Below are 19402 nucleotides of genomic sequence, written 5' to 3' on the forward strand. Positions count from 1 at the left end.
AGTTAATGGCGAGGCTGCTGGCTAATCAACGCACTTAGAGGAGATACTACTGAGGATGGTTTATCTGCATTATGCCCACACATTATTTCTGTGTTTATTATAAACTAGCCCAGTCATGGAAAATCCTGGCTACACACATAGTAAGAAGGTTCCAACAGTGAATCTCAAGGACTCAGGTCTAGTTCCCTGTCAATTAAGCTAAGTAAATTCCAAGTACAAATCTGAATGCAGCCAGCCTTGTGGCTATACATCTTAGTGAAAGGCTCCCTATTGTCACCCCATTCTCTCTTGTCACTCAGGGCTGTACAGCTCACAGGACTCCCCTCCCCGTTCCTTGGGCTAGTGAGTGTGGTTAGACCAATCTGTTCTTTCACTGAAGGCAACAGTCCTTATTCTTTTTATTTTTAATTTTTTTTTTATGCACGAGTGTTCTGGTGGCGTGTACACCTGTATGTCGCAAGAGGGCATCAGATCTCCTCATAGACAGATATGAGCTACCATGTGGCTGTTGGGAATTGAACTCAGGACTCTCTGGAAGAGCAGGCACTGCTCTTAACCACTGAACCATCTCACCAGCCCCAACATTCTTTATTCTAAGGTATTCATTTCTCCCACCTGTCTTGGTGCTACCAAAAGTGGCCAGATCATATCGCCTCAAATTTCACATGCTGAGGCTCTAAACTCCCAGTACGTCAGCATGTGGTATTTTGTTGTATTACACTTATCTATCTGTGTGTGTTAGTGCACCCATGTATGTGTGGAGGTCAGAAAAGAACTTGATGGACTGTGTGTTCTTCCATCATGTGGGTCCTGGGGGTTAAACTCAGATCAGTTGGCTGACAGTTTGCTTTTGAGCCTTTGCTTGCTGAGTCACCTCACTACCCCAGTGACATCATTCTTGAAATGTAGTTTAAATAAAATCCTTTTTGGGGTGTAGGTGTCGTAATCCAACAGGACTGCCATCCTTGGAGGAGGGAGAAACTAGGGCATGAACGTACACAGAGAGAGAACCACAGGATGACTTGAGGAGAAAATACTCATCCATATGCCAAGAAGAAAAGCCTTTGAAGAGGTCACTTCCTGACCCACCTTCCTCTCTCAAACTCACAGCTTCCAGAATGCTGAGAAGAGGTGGCTTGGCCTAAGCCACCTCCATGTCTAAGTGTCTGGACTTTCTGCCGGGTATAATAATACTGCTACGTGCACATCGTGACCAATGTTCCTGTGACCTCACATCCTCTCCAAGAGTAATAAGTACTCATAACCCCTGAGCCATCTCTCCAGTGCCCTTTAGTTTATCAGAAGAGGGTCATTATGTAGTGTGAGGATGACCTTGCCCTCTGTCATGCCTGCCTTTCCCTTCTGAGTACTGAGATTAGAGGCACACAGCACCACGCCTGTTCTATGCTGTGCTAGGAATTAAACCGGGAGCTTCCTTATGTTAGGCAAGGACTCTTCCAACTCAAGTCACACCTTCAGCTCCATATCCTTCTTTACCGGGTCTCTCTCTCTCTCTCTCTCTCTCTCTCTCTCTCTCTCTCTCTCTCTCTCTCTCCCTCCCCACCCCCAACTATCTCCATCTGTTTCTATGTTTCTATCAGATGTCCTCACATCCCAGAACACAGCATAAGACTCTTTGAAGTCACATTTTGTCCAAGAGCTACACCGAAACTTCACCTTAAAGGGGCAGTTCTCAGAGGCCCAAGTCACAGCCTGGTCCATTAGGCAGAGCAAGGAACCTGTCTCTTCCAGTGCTCATAGACAGGGAGGCAGCCAGATAAGCTCTCAGCCATCTCTCAGGACAGCTCTGCCACTTCAGACCAGAGCAAGGAGCTTAGGACAGGCCTGGCAAGTACAGCGAGAGTGAGCGCACCACTCAGCTCCCCTATGTATCTTTGGCCCTTGTGCTAATGTACCCTGGCCACACTTTAATTAAGGCTGTGTGCAGAAAGCACTGAGAACAGAACGGAGGCAGGACCAGCAGGCAGCTGCTGAAACCCCTCCTCCACTCCTGGCTGCAAACAGCAGCTCTTTGTGAGCGAGAAACTGGGGAAGATGCACCCTCCTAACAGCAGTGGAGACCAGTCTCCTTCAGTGGAAGTCTAGGACCTTCAGTCAGGGAGGGGGGAAGGAAAGGGTGGGAGGGGGTTGGGAGAGACGGTCATGCTCCTGAAACTACCCTCATGGAGAGTCAGCAAAGCCTGAGGTGCCGCTCAGCTTCTGAGCCCCGAGCTAGCCACCATTCCTTTGTCTGGGATTCACACTGGGAAACACAGTATCAATCCACTATGTCCACAGTAGCCTCAGCAGGGAGATGTCAAATTTTACTGCAGCCAATATCTCCAGGTGAACTGCTTCAGGGACCAGAAATAAAGACTAGAGAAACCGGGCTCACAGCACTGAGGAGCGTAGATTATCACAGAAGCAACACTGAGGTGATCCAAGTGCCTGTGTGACACGTCTTATCTTCAGTGTCCATGGGGGAGGGGCACCTAAATCACTCTGGAGGGCCTTGGAGAGGGCGTCCTAGGAGAGGTGCTTTTTTAAAATTTCTATTTTAAGGGTTAAATAAAATCCGATATTAAGTGAGAATTTGTGGAGAAGACAGGTGTTATGGTGCACACCTGCCATCCAGCACGCAGGAGGCTGAGGTAAAAGGAGGAGGATTTTGAGGTCATCTTCAGCTACCTAGTAAGAGTCTGTATAAAGGAAACTAGAGATGAGGAGGTGGCTCAGTTAGAAAGGTGCCTGCTGGACCATCAGGATAAATAACCCCAGTCTGGATCTCTAGCGTCCACGTTTTTTAAAAAAAAGGCACGTGTAAATCATCTTGGACGATTCGGGCAGTAGAGACAAGTGGATCACTAGAACACATTGGCCAGATAGCCTAACCAAATAGTGAGATCCAGGCTCAGAAAAAGACTATCTCAACAAGCACACCACACACATACACACACACACACACACACACACACACACACACCTCATACACTCACACACACCCAAAAGTAAACCAAATAGAACTAAATAAGGTATAGTATAATAAAATAAAATGCCTAGAAGCCAGGAAGCACGGCATCTAAGAGGAAGAGAAGCACAAGCCCGTGGGTTTGAAGGCAGACAGTAGCTGCACCTGGAGACCACCGAAGCATCTGCTCACTGAAACCCCCATAGCTGGGGCATGGGGAAAGACCAGTTCAAACAGGAACCAAGAGTAAGGTTGTGGCAAGCCTCATGGGACGTGCATCAGACGAAAGTGCTTCTCTGTGTTCCTGAGCTGCCCAGGGCGGGCGACCCAGAGGCAGGCCTGAGCATCCATGGAGACATGACCTGGAGGCTAGGAAGGAAGAGCCTAGAGGCGGGAAGTTTTCAGGGCAAAGTTCCCAAAGCCAGTTTCTTCTGGGTTCTTACTTCCGTTTCCACCTCCCTGAAGCAGCCTCTGTAGTTATCACTCCCAGAACACATTGACAGGGAAAAGTTATCCCACCAACACCCCCAGGATGTGGCTCGAGACTTCCTGCCCACAACCCCCTGAACTGCCTCATGGCCCAGGTCAGCAACACCAAAGGCTCCACTTGGAGGCCGTTCCTGTGGAGAAGCTGACATTGTTTACAAGACCCGCAAAAAGAAGACGACATCTGCACCAGAAGTAGCAAGCAGAGGGCATGTAAAGGCACCATGCCTAGGCAGAAACAGGAAGAGAAGAACAGGTGGGAAGATGCAGCAAGTGCCTCCAGGCTCATGAATGGTTATCATGTGCGCACACTTGTCTCTTCAAAAAATATAAATATAAATATATATATATATATATATATATATATATATATATATATATATATATGACCAGCAAATCCAGCAAAGGATCTCAGCTGAAGAAGCTCTTAGGGACACAGGCACAAACACCGGGACTTCACCAACCACGTAGCCTGAGAGAAAAGGGAGCCAAAAGGAGAAAGTCAGCACATAAGGAGATCTCTGCTAGCGGTCATTATAGTCAGAGCCTGGGCCTTGGTGGCCTTAACAAGAAGGCGCAGCTACTCATCCTCAAAAGGCCAATGCAACAAATAAATAATAGTGAAAAGCAGAAAGGAGGGAATTGTTCAACATAGCCACATTGGAAAAAGGAACAAAGACATCCACTGACTCCCCAAGACCATCTTCAGAGTAGTGATGTGAGGCTTAGGTTTAAAGAGAAGGCAAGACAACAGCTAAATGGTCTGGGTCAAGGTGTGGCCCCGCCCCTCAATGGCCCATCATGCTCTGGGCTCCAGTCACTCCTGCAACATGGTCTGACAAGAGAGAAGAGTGTAAAATCTTTTTCTAGGAAACAAGTCCTTCCTCTGGCTGCTACCAGACTCCTGCTCTTTTCTTCTCTAGCAGGAGATTCCTGGGGAAGTCCCAATTTCTTGGAATGCATGATTTCAATAAGCTAATAACCAAAGAGCTTTAGACTGTCTTTCTTCCAGTAAAGTTATACGCCTTTTTTAGGTGGTGAGGCCATGCAGCTGGGGAGGGATCTCTGAGAAGGAATCTGTCCTGTGATTCTAAGCTAAACCAAAGAGCATGGCTCCAGCCCTGCTGAAGTTCAAAGGGTCCAGGTTGGACTTTTAAGACCATTCTAAACGGCCTAGCAGTGGTGGTCCACGCCTTCAATCTCAGCAAAGGCAGGAAGATCTCTGTGCATTCTAGGTCTACAGAACTAGTTCCAGGACAGCCAGGGCTACACAGGGAAACCTGGGGAAGGGGGACTCATCTCTATAACATAGGCTGACTTCACGCTCTCAATCCTCCTGCCTCAGTCTCATGATGCTAGGAATGCAGATATATATCACCGTGTCCAGTAAGTTGTCTTGATCCTTTTCTATATGATCATGTATTCACTGAGGTAAGAAGACAGACATTTTAGGAAGGTCCAAGATTTTTCTACTAACACAGATAAATCATATGATCTTATTCTATCTATCTCACTTCTGTTACCCTTAATACAGAAATAAAAAAGGGTATAGGCTTCAAGATGGAGCAGTTCAGTTCTTTGAGCACATAGGCAAAAAGAGAGAATGGACCTCTGAAAGTCCTCCAGCTTCCCCAAACATACCATCACACATGTGCACAAACGTTATAAATAAACGGAAAAGCTTTTGTCAAGGATGCATATAGATTATATTACTGTGCTTAAAGGCCAAGAGTTTAAATTAAAATCAAATAAATTAAAATCTCTGCATTCGGTCCTGGAGAAATGGCTCAGTGGCTGCTCTTACAGAAGAGTCAGGTTAAATTCTTAGTACCCACATGGCAGCTCACAACTATCTGTAACTCCAGCTCCAAGAGATCCAATGCCTTTGTCTGCCCTTGGACTGATGCCCCGTGGTGCATGGGCATGGTACAGAGACCTATATGTCTGCACATTTTAAAAATGTCTCCACATATAAAAAAGAATTCAATCCTATCAGAGATCCGATTTCCTAGTTCTGAAGTCTGCTAATGCACTCATTTTCTGTGTGTCTGTATAGGCAATGGTACATGTGTGTGTAGAGGCATGTATGTGCATGTGTGTGGAGAACAAACAACTTCAGATGTTAGTCCTAGGGCACCATTCATCTTGATTTTTTTTTTTTTTTTTGGTCTCTTTTTAAGATGGGCCTCACTATGTAGCTTTGGCTGACAAAGCCTGCTATGTAAACCAGGCTGACCTCAAACTCTCAGAGATCCACTTTCCTCTGCCTCCCAAATGCTCCAGTTAACTGGATGCACTACCACACTAGCACCATCTTGTTTTCTGAGACAGGGTCTTTCACTAGCCTTGAGTTCACAAAGTAGGCTAAGCTGGCCAGCCAAGGCAGTCCAGGAGTCTGCACATCTCAACCTCTCAGGCACCGATATTACAAGTATGCACCACCACACCAGCTTGTTTGTTTATTTTTAACATAGATCAGACTCAGATTACCATTCTCTTAGCACTTCACTGACTGGACTAACCACCTGTACTAAAATTTTAAATGAGCTTTTTCTGAGATCTTGGTTTGGAGTGCTTTCAGTTTAGGGGGCTTTGCTATTGAGTTTGAGGCTGTTGTGTTGTGTTTTGTTTTGCTTTCATGGAGCTATGTATCTATGATGGTTGGTGTTGTCAAATTGACAGGATCTAGACTCACCTTGAGGACCAGCCTCTGGACTAGCCTGTGGGGGATTATCTTGATTGTGTTAACTGAATTGGGAAGGCCTGCCCACTGTGAGCACCATCATTCCTGGAGGAGGGATGCTACACTGAATAAACTGGAAGCAAGGAGCTAATGCTGGAACCTTGGTATGTCTTTGATTCTTGACTGTGGATGCTATGAGACCTTACACTCTGGTCACTGTGGCTTTACCTCCATAATGTCTTATACCTTGGAACCATACACCAAAATAACCCTTTCTCCCTTAAGTTGCTTTAGTCAGAGTATTTGATCACATCAGCAAGAAGAAACTAAGGCACTATCTCAAAAAAAAAGATTGTTTCCTTAATATTATTTCTAACATATCTTCATTTCCCCACAGAACAAGCACGTATCTAGTCCCTAAAAATTAACTTGTGCTCAAGCCTCAAAATCAGAATCAGAATACATTTTCTCCAACCATTTTAACACAGACATCAATGTTGTCAAAACCCTGAGTTTTGAGGCTGAACTTCTAATTTCTCTCTGACCTCATTATTACAACAGACCTGTTTTCATATCCATTCATAAGAACATTGATATTTTCCACACTGCCCATTATACACCGAATCTATTTTAAAACCAATCTAGGACTCTCTGAATTATTCCAAGATACATTACCATATTTTTATATTGATGCTTCAGCAGTCCACATTATTATCTCACCAAGTAATATCAAAACCAGTGCATGGGGGAGATGGTACAGTCAATAAGAGTACTTGCTGTGCAGGCATGAGAGCATCAGTTTGAATCGCCGGCACCCACATAAAAAGCTGAGTGTAGCTTTGAGTGCCTGTAACCCCAGGACAGTGTAGGGCTTGTAATAGCAATTATAAGGGTTTGCTAGCTGCCAGTCCAGCTCCAGGCTTGGTGAGATAATACCCTGTCTCAAGGGAACGAGGTGGTGATTGATAGAGCAGACATCCTCTCTGATCTCAGCAGCGTGCATAGGCATGTACACGCACACACACTCAGAAGCTATTCTAGCTTAAGTGGGGCAAAATATGACTTGTCGTCTCTGGTTTGGAGTTTAACTAAATCAGAAGCAGTTAGAAGCAATTCACAAATGAAACAAAAACCATATAGAACATAACACAGGTCATGATAAATATAATATCATCCACAAGCTATAAGCAAGAAGTTAGCCTAGAGAGATGGCCAGGGGTTAAGTACTCTTGCTGCTTTTGCAAAGGAGCTGAGTTCAGTTCCCAGTGTTTATGTCCCACAACTGCTTGTAACTCCAGGCAGCTCCATGCCCTCTTCGGGCCTCCTGAGATGTTCAGATGCCAAATGGACAAACACATGCATCTATATAGATAATCAATAAAGATAAATCTTTTAAAAGGAAGTTAAAGGGTTTAAGTTCAGTAGTTCTGCCATAAAGAAGTAAGGTGGTTTTCAAAAGAAAAAGAACAAGAAGCCCTTCCACACAGCCATGCTCTGGCCTTATGTGGACGTTTTCCATTGAAGGAAATGAAATATTTTTAGCGTTATCCACCTGGTTGGGTATGACAAGTGAAGCTGAATTTTCTCCATATCTTTTCTCTATTACATGGCTTAAGCACATCGGATGTAACACTATTACTCCAAAGGAAAGACCCATTCACAACCCTTCTTACTCAGCCCCTACTTAAACACCAGAGAATGGTGCTCCAACAGCTTTTCAGGGCGCAGAGACATGTCTGAGGAACATTATCTGGTGTGTAAATCACCCCTTCCTACCCTTTCTCTTTTCCTCACATATGTAAATTGCCATGTCTGATCTCCAGTCCCCCTACCAGCCACAACAACCAAATTACCCTCAAGGGACAGCCACTGCCTTGTTATTTTGGTCTCATTATAAAGAGGAGGGAGGTGAGAGGAGAGAGGGGCTATTATATTTCCAAAAGTCAGAATTCTTCCTGATTAGATTTCTGGATCATTGATAAATGTTTATTTCCTAAAATGTATTATTTCTGTATTCTGAATATTTGGGGTTTGTTTAGAGCCAGGTTACTGTGTTTCTAATATAAATTGTCTCTAATAACCTATGCGGAGTTTTGAAGGGAGCATTTGATCAAATTCTAACCCCGCCCCCTTGGGATCCAGCCCCAACTTCCAGCAGCAGAAGAGAATTTTAAACAACTCGCACACAGCCATGTCGCCTAACGACCATGGTCTATTTTTCCCTCTACCCCGAGGCACCTTGTAGGATGTTTAGCACTTAGAACACAGATTTTTCTTTTTATCACAAAATTTATAAAATACAATTTAAAAAATACATTCACATTTTCTCCACCATTGGGGTGGGGGGTAAGGAGTAAAAAAAAAAAAAAGTGTAATCCCCCCAAAAAATAAAATAAAAAGTGCAATCCCCCAAAAAATAAAATAAAATAAAGTGCAATCCCTGCCAAGGTTGAGCTGTAGCTCTCTGCTTAGGCTTGTGTATAGATAGATCACTGTGGTTAATAAGAATAAGTAGCACATGCATGTTTCATAAGCTGTGAGTATCATTGGAGAAAAACCACCACAGGAATTCCAGATCCCCAAACAGGATCATCTACAGACAGAAACTGCTCCATTTTCATAGCATCTCAGAAGATATTATTTTATTTTCATGTGCTAAATCCCTGAAAGAAGGCTCTTCCATTTTTCTTTCATTAAAATTGTACATGTGATTTTGTTCCTGACCTTGCACAACACACAGTCGAGAGGGAAAGAAGAGAGCTTGCTGCAATATTGGACTCATCTAGTTGCATTAGGCTCAAAATCCAAATCTCCAGGATGTGTATTTGTCATGTCAGCCTGAGCTGAAGGCATCTGCCAAGATACTATTTTCACTATTCGGCTGGTGCCAGCCGGAATCCACTTCCACAAACCTGCATACTGATGAGAAATAAAGCTCTCAGTTATTTCTCTCTCATACCTCTTCCCTTTGCACAGGAGTGAAACCATTTTACTAATTCATGAGTACCCTGAATATCCAACCATCTAAAAAAAAAATTTTTTTTTTACTCATCAATAACAGTCAACTAAAAGCAAAGCACACTCCCACAGGGGTTAGAGGGAAAGGCCAGCAACGGGAGAATATTGATTGGCAAAACTCCCTGATACTCACTGAAGGCGGCCACTGCCAGGGCCAGGGTGACAATAATGGACAGCCAGGATACCCACAATGCCTTCTTCCTGTAGTTCTGGGCTTCATGAGGTTTCAGCCGGGTGCTGCTTTCTAGTAAACCTGATAGAAACAGGGAGGAGAGGAAGTAAGGCGTTTCCATAAGACAGAACATACACCCCAGAGCTACAGCATCTCATTCAAAGATTGCAAACCCACAGCCTGTGAACTGAGATGTTTTGTCTGGCCCACAATGTGCTTTCACAGTTAGAAGATTGCACGTTAAAAACAAAACAAAATTATCGAAAATTCTGGCATCCCTGGCAGTATCGGATGAGTGTTTCCCCAGGGTAGCAGAAGCTCTCTGAGTTAGAGGAGCTCCACATACCTTACACCTGAGGTCACCATGCCATTGTTTTGTCCCCTGCACTAAATCACTTGGAGCAGTAGAATTTCCTCATCCCAAGAAAACCTTTCCATTAGAAAAGAACTGTAGTAACTGATTAGGCATTGGGCTGCTCAAAGCTGAGCACTGATCCACTAGTACAGTCCCAACAGCAGTGTCAGATTCATACAACCCAAAGATTCATAGACTGCACAAATGCCCACACTGGACCCCCTTGGCAACCAGCAGCCACAGGCCCAGATTATACAGCATGCTTTCCTCTTCCTTTGTATGAAGCCCAACTAAGCAAATAACTGATTAGCTAATCAATTAATTAAAAATGTTAAACCCTTTCAGGGGTCTAGGAAGATAACATGAGGACCTGAGTTTGATTCTTCCTATGAAATAGTCAGGCATGGTAATACATGCTTGTAATTCCAGCACTTGGGAAACAGAGACAAGCAGATGCCTGGAGCTTACCAGCCAGTCAATACACCCTACTTGATGAGTTCCAAGCCAATGAGAGACTCTATCTCAAGGTATATAGCATTCCTGGGGAAAGACTTCTGAAACGGAATTACACCTACATATAGACACGCATGCTTGCGAGTGTGAGCGCGCGCGCACACACACACACACACACACACACACAGAGAGAGAGAGAGAGAGAGAGAGAGAGAGAGAGAGAGAGAGAGAGAGAATATGATAGTACAGTAAAACTGCCAAAGCCAGAGCTAGCTCCATGGGAAAGCTACAAGTACAAAAGGCTTTATTTCTCTCCTGGGCTCTGCACACAAAGAACCCTTTTCAAGGGCATGAATCTGCGACAACTCGCCAGCAGTGCCCACTTAAACATCTTCAGATTGAACCTGATTTGTACTTTGTTCTTACCCTTTGAGAATAAAATTGTAAGAGTTGAGAATGGCTTAGTCATTAAGAGCACATACTGCTCTTGCACTCAAACTCAAGTTTGATATCCAGCACCCATAAATAAATAACAATAATAAAAGTATTTTGAAAGAATAAAATTGTAACCAGGCAGTGGCTATGTGCCTTTAATTCCAGCACCTGGGAGGCAGAGGCAGGCAGATCTCTGAGTTCCAGGCCAGCCTGGTCTACAGAGTGAGTTCCTGGACAGCCACAGCTTCACAGAAAAACCCTGCCTTGGAAAAACCAAAAGGAGGAAGAGGAAGAAGAGGAGACTGTATGTGCCATTTCTTGGTTGCCAGAGAGCCAAATTTTCAGTCATATATCTTATACAAGTAAAAGCCAGTTTGCCAACTCTGGCTACATAATGTGTCTCTCAGAGATTGGACAGTTTCATCACAGTAGCTATAGACAATGAGAAATATGGGGGGTAAAGCTTAGGCAGCATTTGCAAAATGTCACAGTACATGATGTGTCACATATGAGCACCATTCATTTATCTGACTGACCATCACTGTAGGAGCAAAAGGAACTGGAACACTCATCCTCTATAATTAGGACCAAAACTGACACACCTACAAGACAGGTTAATGGGGGTGGGGAAGGGAAATGTAACAAATATATTAAAACAAAGATCTATGTGATGGGGTTGAGATGTAGCTCAATCAATAGAGAGTTTGCCTGGCATGCATGAAGCCCTGGGTTCAGTCCTTAGCACTGTATAAACCAGACATGGTGATGAATGCCAAAATGCTAGCACTTTGGAAATGGAGATGGGAGGATCATGATTTCAAGGTTATCTTCAAATGCATAAGGAGTTTGAACGCAGCCTGTGATACACGAGACTGTCTCAAAAATTAGTAAGAATAACAATTAGGCTAGAGGAAAAGATGAAAGGAAAATAAGGTAAAGGGAACAAAGGGAAAGAGGGAGAGGAAAGAAGAGGAAGAAAGAAAGAGGGGGAGAGAGGGGAGGGAGAGGAGGGCTAAAGCAAGAGAGAAAGTCAGAGAGAGAGAGAGAGAGAGAGAGAGAGAGAGAGAGATCATCGATCCAATGTAACATGGAAGGCTTCAGGAATAAAGACCCAAAAGCCAAAGGGGTCTATTTTTATGCTCAGATTCAATGAAAAATGCATATCCCTGTAGAGATGGGATTAAATAAGAGATGAGTGAAGAACAGAAACTCAACAAGACGGGTCTGCTCCAAGCCTTGGTATTTTCTGCAAGACACTGATGTGCTCGGTGTGGGTCAGGACTCCTTCTAGAATGAAGCATTGTGAGTCACGATTAGACAAGGGCAGTCAGAGTTTCTCTGTGACCAGTTCTTACACTTGAGGGCGGGTTGCATAGAAAACAGTAATTCTTGAGCTTATAGCTATCTTTGAGGGGAGAGGATCGAAGATTCTTTCCTATTTTGTTTTAATGTTTAGTGTGTGTGTGTGTGTGTGTGTGTGTGTGTGTGTGTGTGTACAAGCTGGTGCATGTGTGTATACATATGCTGGAGTGGGTGTGTGTATGTGGGTGTGTGGGTAGGTGTACATATGCTAGTGTGTATGTATACATATGCTGGAGTGGGTGTGTGTACACACACATGTGCATGTGTGTGGAGGCCAGAGGTTAACCTTAAGTGTCATTCCATCTGACACTTATTTTGGAACAGCGTCTCTCACTCACCCTGGAACCCACCCATTCTGCTTAGGCTTCTCGCCACCAGGCCCCAGGGATATGCTGGTCTCCACCTCATCAGCATTGGGATTGCAAGCATGTATCACCACACCCAGCATCTTATAATTGAGTTCTGGGGCTACAACTCAGGTTTGCAGGCTTGCAAGGCAAGCTTTTTAACAACAGCACCATCTCCCAGCCTGGAATTCTAGTTTCTATGGTCAGCCTTGGGGTGAAATGGAGACAGGAAGAAAAAGGACAAGGGAACAAGGGGAACCTTTACTTTGCTCTAATGCCTTCTGGAAACCTTCCTCTCAGAGTGCCTAGCACGCCAAAGTAACATGCTTTGGGAAATCATTTTCTGACGAAGCGTCACAAACAGCATCCTGTTTAAAAAAAAAAAAATCAACAGCTGAGCATGGTGGCATGTGCCTTTAATCCCAGCACTCGGGAGGCAGAGGCAGGCCAATCTTTGTGAGTTCAAGGCCAGCCTGGTCTACACAGTGTGTTCTAGGACAATCAGGGCTACAAAATAGAGAGACCCTGTCTCAACCTCCCACCTAAAAAACTTTAACAAAGACTTAGCTGAACTAGCTAACAATCGTCCTTGAACAGGCCTCACACAAAGCAAGCAGGACTTTGGAGAAGGGTGTTCTGTGAGCAGACAGCCCAGTAGACATGGAAGTGAGTAAAGCCGGGTAGGAAGGGAAGCTTATACAGCACCAGAGGTAAATGAGAAAGCAATCAGGAGTTATTAGCCCCGTCTTCACCATTGCACCGGGAAGCAATCCTCACACTTCCTTCATTAGTTCAGAAGTGGGAGCTGCAGTTGTAGCTCAGTTGGTATGGTGTTTGCCTGCCACTCACGGGCCAGGTTTCTATTCCCAGCACCGAATAAATCGGGCATTGTGGTAGACAGCTGTGGTCCCTCCAGAAGTGGAGGCAGAAGGTCAGAAGTCCAAGATCATCCTCAGCTATATGTGAGTTTGAGGACGGCCTGGGCTATGAGAGGCATAATCTCCAAACAGTGAATAAATAGTTGCATTTGGTTGGGAAGACAGGCCTCTTGTCCTGACAGATTCCACTGCAGGTCCTGGTGCCTTTGAATGATAATTGGACATCACCTTTCTCTGCTTCTTCCTGGGCTCTAGAAAAAAAATCTCATTTTACCTCTAACTGCAATGACTCTTGTGTCCAAGGGAAGCTATCACCTAGAATGAGCAGGTTCCATACGCCCCTAAAATTTCCTTCCCTTTTCCCAAATGTGTTTTTAAAAAAAACTTTCTATCTAGAGAGAGATGGTTCAGTGGATAAGGTGCTTCCTGTGAAAATCTCTGAGGACCTAGGTTCAGATCCCAGGAACCCACGTAAAAGACAGACACGGAAGCGTACCTGTAACTCTCGTGCAGAAGCAGAAGGATTGTGGGACGTGTTGGCTAGTCAGATTAGCTCCAAGTGCAGCGAGAGGTCCCGTCTTGAAATATAAGATGGAGTGAGATTTCATCTCCTAGAAATGTCACAGAAGCTATACCCATATCTTATCAACAAGACCTGAACAAGGATGCTAAGAACAAACATGGGGGCTAACATGGAAGGGGGAAATCACATGGGGTCTCAACCCTAGGCAAAGAACTACAGGCAACTATGGAACACTGAGAGCAAGAGAAAGAGTCTCTCTCTCTCTCTCTCTCTCTCTCTCTCTCTCTCTCTCTCTCTCACACACACACACACACACACACACACACACACACACAATTTCTCTTTCATCCTAGCCTCCTAGTTTCAGGAGAAGTGAAACCGCACCATTTAAGTACCAGCTCAAATCACTGGCTCGTTTGCCTGGCATTCTGAGAGCACCCATTTCAAGAGGTTTGTCCAGTAGGGGCACGATCCCTTTAAGAAGTCGGTTTACTTTTCCGCAGAGACAGTCATCACTGTGTACACCCTTGCCCATTCTGCTGGGCAGTGTTTATTTCTCCTTCCAGAACTGGCTGGTTTCAACAGCACACCTGGTCCTGACCACACCCAAGGGTGCTTCCCCTGGCCTCTCCACCAGACCCAACACTCCTCCCCATGAGAGATTCAGGTGGCAGCCATAGGGGGCTGGACCACCTGCTTCAGTGGCTTCTGGGTTTTCTGAGCCAGTAGGACTGAAAGTCCTTCCCCAGACCTGACTTTCCTCGTGGCTCCCCTGGGAGATTGTAACATTGGGGAGAGGGGGGAAAACATAAAGTCATTGTAATGGAAACACTGTCCAAAGGAGGAAGGGCTTTTCTCTTTCCACGCAACCGTGCCAGCTCTTCATTTCCTTTCTAAAGATGCAGCTGAGGGGCTCAGGAGGAGGCTCAGTGGGTAAGGAATTTGCTGCGCAAGCATGAGAACCCAAGTTCAAGCCACAGAACCTGTGTAAAATCCCCGGGATTGTGATGCACGCTTGGGTCCCTGGAAGCTCGCTGGCCAGCTAGTGGAATGAAACAAGTCTGGATCAGTGAGAGATTCTGTTCCCAAAATAAGATGACAGCACTTAAGGACTGACACTTGAAGTTATCTCTGGCCTCTACATACATGTACCTGGCAGACACACAAATTATATATATATATATATGCATGCAGGGCTGATGCTGAAAATGGGCACTCTCTACTCCTCCAAGGGAAGAAGAACGAGAAGACGCACAAGGGCTCAGCTCAGGGTGATCTCTACACCGGCCTATATCCATGCCAGATGCTTGCACACTCATGAGCCACAGGAACGTGGGGGAACGGTGAGGGTCCAGAAAGAAGCATCAAACAGGCTGGAGTCAGGCCTACCAGCCCAACAGAAACTAAAACGGGGCTCAGGTCCATGTGCAGGGCCGCAGAATCCCTGCCCACAGCCGGCTTCCACGGTGGAATTTTAACCCAACTTAAATCTCTTAACGGGATCTGACAATACCAAGGGACATATTAACATAGTATAAAGGCGGGGGCAAATATATGTGAAGATGCAATGTCCTTAGTACTGAACTGCTTATCACTGATATCTCCTGGCCTGGAATTTGATGTGTAGCCCAGGTTGGCCATGGGCTCACATGGCCCTTAGGCTTCTGTTTCCCAAGTGCTGGCATTCTACGTCTGAGTCACTACACCAAGCCACTGAGCTTCAATTCTCTGTAGGAAGGACTTGTTGTTATTGCTTTCTTGTTTTGTCTTTAAGATGGACAGCTAGAGAATGAGTTAAATAAAGCCATAACTCTCTAAGGTGGGGCCAAACCCTAAGGTTTGGGACAAAATCATAGAGAAATGGATATTAAAGAAGGGAAGAAGAAAGCCGGAAGATGAATTGGGCTCCCCCTCTGAGTGTGTGTGTCTGTGTGTCTGTGTGTATTTGTGTGTATATATGTGTATGTCTCTGTGTGTATTTGTGTGTGTGTGTGTGTGTGTGTGTGGTGTGTGTGTGTGTGTGTGTGTGTATGTGTGTGTGTGTGTGTGCGTGCGTGCGTGTGTGTGTGTGTGTGTGTGTGTGTGTGTGTGTGTGTGTGTCTTGTTTCCTCAAGATCTTAAACTTCATAATGCCTGCTTGCTTCCTGAACCACGGGTTCAATCAGCTGTTACAGTAATGGTGGGCCATTCTAAGCTGGCCGGAATTCTGGGAAATTGTCCATTTCACTTCTAAGAAGAAATTGTCTCCAAAATTCCAAACCACTGGGTTATAAAACAACTCTCCATTGGGAATCAGAAGCTGTCTGCCACACGGTTCTACCACCTCAGAAGAAAGTCAACACAGAAAATAGTATGGAGGGCAGATGTGTGGCCAGAGTGCCCATCCCCCACACCCTGTAGGGATTGGGCCCAGCTGAAAGCCACTGCATCCAAGGAGAGATGGGGGAGACTAAGGAGTTTTCCTCTTCCCCAGTTCATGTCTCTGGTGGGAAAGATGTCACCACCCATGAACCATTCCCAAGAGATAGCAAAAAAAATGGATACAAGAAAGATAAAATAAGACAAACATATAAAATATTACAACCAATCTCCCAGGCAGCCTTCTGGTTCTTCATTTATCATTAACTCTTTCTTTTTGCAGCCAGGAATGGGTGTAACAAAAGAATGTTACAGCAGCTTTCAGCTAGCTCAAAATGGCATGGAACCCTGGGCTCTGTGGGAGACTGGATTCATCCTGACAGAGAGGTTGTGTGTGATATGCAGTCTTCCACAGAGCACTGGTTTATGAACAGTGAATGCTTTCAGGAGACAATATAATAGAAAATGAAGTTCATTTGACCACTGACAGAAAACCTAAAGAATGTATTTAGAAGAGGTTTTTGTTGTGTTTTTGTTTTCATTTAACACTGAAGCATGGCTTCTAGATATTATTAAATATCAATTCATCCTAGTATGGGTTTCTTGTCTGCCCTTGTGCAGGGGTGGGGAGAGAGAGACTGCTCGGTGCTTACAGATAACCCGCAATGCTACAGAATTAAGCCCAGCCTGAGAGTATCCATCTTTCTTCAATGTGAGATGTTTGAATCTTGCGAGGCAAAGGTAATTCTCACACCCCAGAATTAAAGTGAGAGGCTTTTCTGGCTTTCTGATGATGCCATCCACTCTCCTGTCTCTAAGGCTATCGGGTTCTGTGGGAACAGGGAAAGGACCTGCAACCCGGGTGCAGAACTCGTTCCAAGCTGGAGCGGCTCCAGTTCCGCACACAGCATCTCTGCTGTTTCTCTGGGAAATCTGTTTCCATGTCATCCTGTTTCACACGCTACAATTCGGAATCTCTAAGCAAGAGATCCTGTATCCCAACGCGAAACCGGAATATAAAGATGTTCAGGAGGTACTAAGAATAGGACAGAAACCTGCCAGAACTAAAATAATATAAGCACTCTACAGTCGACAGATGAAAGCTTCCAAGAAAAAAGGAAAAAAAAATGAATAGAGGTGTACAGAGTCGGCTGCCTGAGAAAAGACCGTGCTGCAGAGACCCCCAAATCCGCCAGCAACGGTTTCAGCAGCACCGTTGATAGTTTTCGAGGGGGGCCAATTAAGAAGCAGCAAGAAAGGGGAATGGTGTAGATGCGGTCGTCTTCGCAAAGAACCCAAGCTGAAGGCCGCTAGAGCAGGATGGGGAAGGAGAGCCAGGTGGGGGAATGAGGGATCCCTAACGTTCGACGCAGCCCCACTAAGGAGACAGTGGTTGTAAGCGGGAGATGGTGATGCCTTCCAGGGGACGCACCGGGTACAAGGCCAGCGTCCAAGGAAGGACTCAGAGCTGGACACACTCTCTCCAGGAAGTATCAGCGCGGATAGCATCTGTGCAGATCAGGTTGGTAGCCAGACCCCAAACATCCTAACCTCTCTGCCAGCACCCTCACACTATGGGGCGGTGACCGCTGTGACCCAGGATCCAGGGAGCTTCGGCCCCACGCACGTCCAGAGGCTAAGGGGACCCTAGCTGTCACCCTACCGGGTGCTCTGCCACTAACCAAAAAAATTAATTAATAATAATAATAACTTTCCCCGGGTGGCTGGGCTTGCGCAGCGGGATGCTTTGGAACCCACATCTCCCAGCACCGAGAGGAATCCCTTGGTCCCCCGTAAGACACTAAGAACCCTGTCTGCAAACTTTTCCCGCGAGCACCGGAGAAGGCTGGCCTAAGCACCCTCCGAGATCGGAAAACTGAAAGAGGCTCTCGGGAGGCACCGCTGCCCGACCCTCATGGATCCCGAAAGGTGGAATAGTCGCTTCCGCTCTTTGCACCAAGCTCCGCAAATAGGGGACAGGTGGCTTGAGAGGGGCGGAGAGGAAGGAGCGCGGGGCGGTGGTAGCTCACCTCGGTCTTCCAACCCGTCGCTGAACTGGCCGCTCTCGCTGATCCGTGGCTGCCTTTCCTCATCAGACTGCACAGAGGAGCTCATCGGAGCCGGGCTGGGGGCGGGGGCGGCGGTCGAGGGCGCGTGGCCCCGCGGTGGCGGCCGCGGGACTCCGGGGCCAGGGGGGCTGCGGCGCTCGCTGCCCAGAGCCGGCTCCATGGCGCCGGGGCTGCAGATCCCCCGAGGCGAAGCCGACCACGATGGAGACACGAAGTCCAAAGTGCCAGAGACCGAGGGCACCGAGAGAGAGCTTCGCCCGTACCGCGGTGAGCGGCAGGTCCGCCGCTAGCACACCGAGTGGCGGAGGCTGGTGCCGCGCTGTCGCCGCTGCGCTCCGCCCCCGGGGGCAGGTGCGGGCGGCAGGGACCCGCCCCGAGGCGCTAAGCCCGGGCACTGGTATCGATGCACCCAGGCGAGTGGAGAGGGAGGGCCCCGGACGGTCCAGACGCGTGGAAGCTGAGGGAACTGTTAGGGGGCGTGGGGACCAGCCTGCGGGTAGCGCAGGGCTGGGTGAGGGCGTGACGGAGGACGCGCCCCCCACTCACGTCGCGGATTGGTGCCCAGGAGGGACCCTTCCACCCTAATTACTCTGCAGTCCTCGGAGCCTGTGGCCGCGCGTGGGCAGGAGAGAGGGCATCGCAGCTCATCCGGCCTTTTTTCTCTCCCGGAGCCACACAGGCTACAAGGATTGCACCTTGTCCCCGCCTGCCCAAGCAGGCACCAGGATTCACCTGTTCCCCAGCCTCTGGATCTGCTGCCCTTAAATGGCTTTAACTCTCATCTCAGTTTCTCTCTTGCACCAACTTAGATTGAGGTGCTGCTGGAACCGTGGCTTGTCCCCCCCTCCCCCAGACCTCCCATTACGACTATCCTTGGGCCTTTCCCATCCATCTGTCAACCTCTCTAAGCGTTCAGGATCCGTCCCCTTGCTGCGGATGCTCACCCCTGTTCTTCATCTCTGACCATAACAACTTCCCACACTTGGGCAGTGAGCCTGGTCTCCCCAGCGAAGCTGCAACCTGGTCCACAGGGCCGGCTGGGGAAGACCCACAGGCGAACCGGCCGCCTAACGGATTGGGGACCCGATTGATTGCATTTACATCCGAGCTCTAGAGAGTCTAGATTTTATCAATAGGTTGGTATCAGTCTCTAAATTTCATCTGAGTACTCTAACATGCCAATTCCTTCATTTAAAGGAATCCACCCTGTTTTCTTTTGAGAGTAACCGGTTTCCTTTCTTGGTTTCCGCTCTGCCAGGGAACATAGAAGTCAGGATATGATTTAAATGTCTCTG

General features: G+C 46.7%; 1 protein-coding gene across 1 annotated transcript in view; it reads right to left on the reverse strand.

Annotated features, from left to right (window-relative positions):
* Window positions 1–18659, reverse strand: part of Tmem163 (transmembrane protein 163) — a 187680-nt gene extending 169021 nt beyond the window's left edge. Inside the window, exons 1-2 of the mRNA NM_028135.2 lie at window positions 18069–18659; window positions 9289–9408 (exon numbers count right to left, since the gene is read on the reverse strand). Coding sequence (NP_082411.1) covers window positions 9289–9408; window positions 18069–18267 — 319 coding nt within the window. The 5' untranslated portion in view covers window positions 18268–18659. The remainder of the gene's footprint in view (window positions 1–9288; window positions 9409–18068) is intronic.
* Window positions 18660–19402: the final 743 nt, after the last annotated feature.

The sequence above is a fragment of the Mus musculus genome, chromosome 1 (genome assembly GCF_000001635.26).
Source record: "Mus musculus strain C57BL/6J chromosome 1, GRCm38.p6 C57BL/6J".
Classification (NCBI taxonomy): domain Eukaryota; kingdom Metazoa; phylum Chordata; class Mammalia; order Rodentia; family Muridae; genus Mus; species Mus musculus.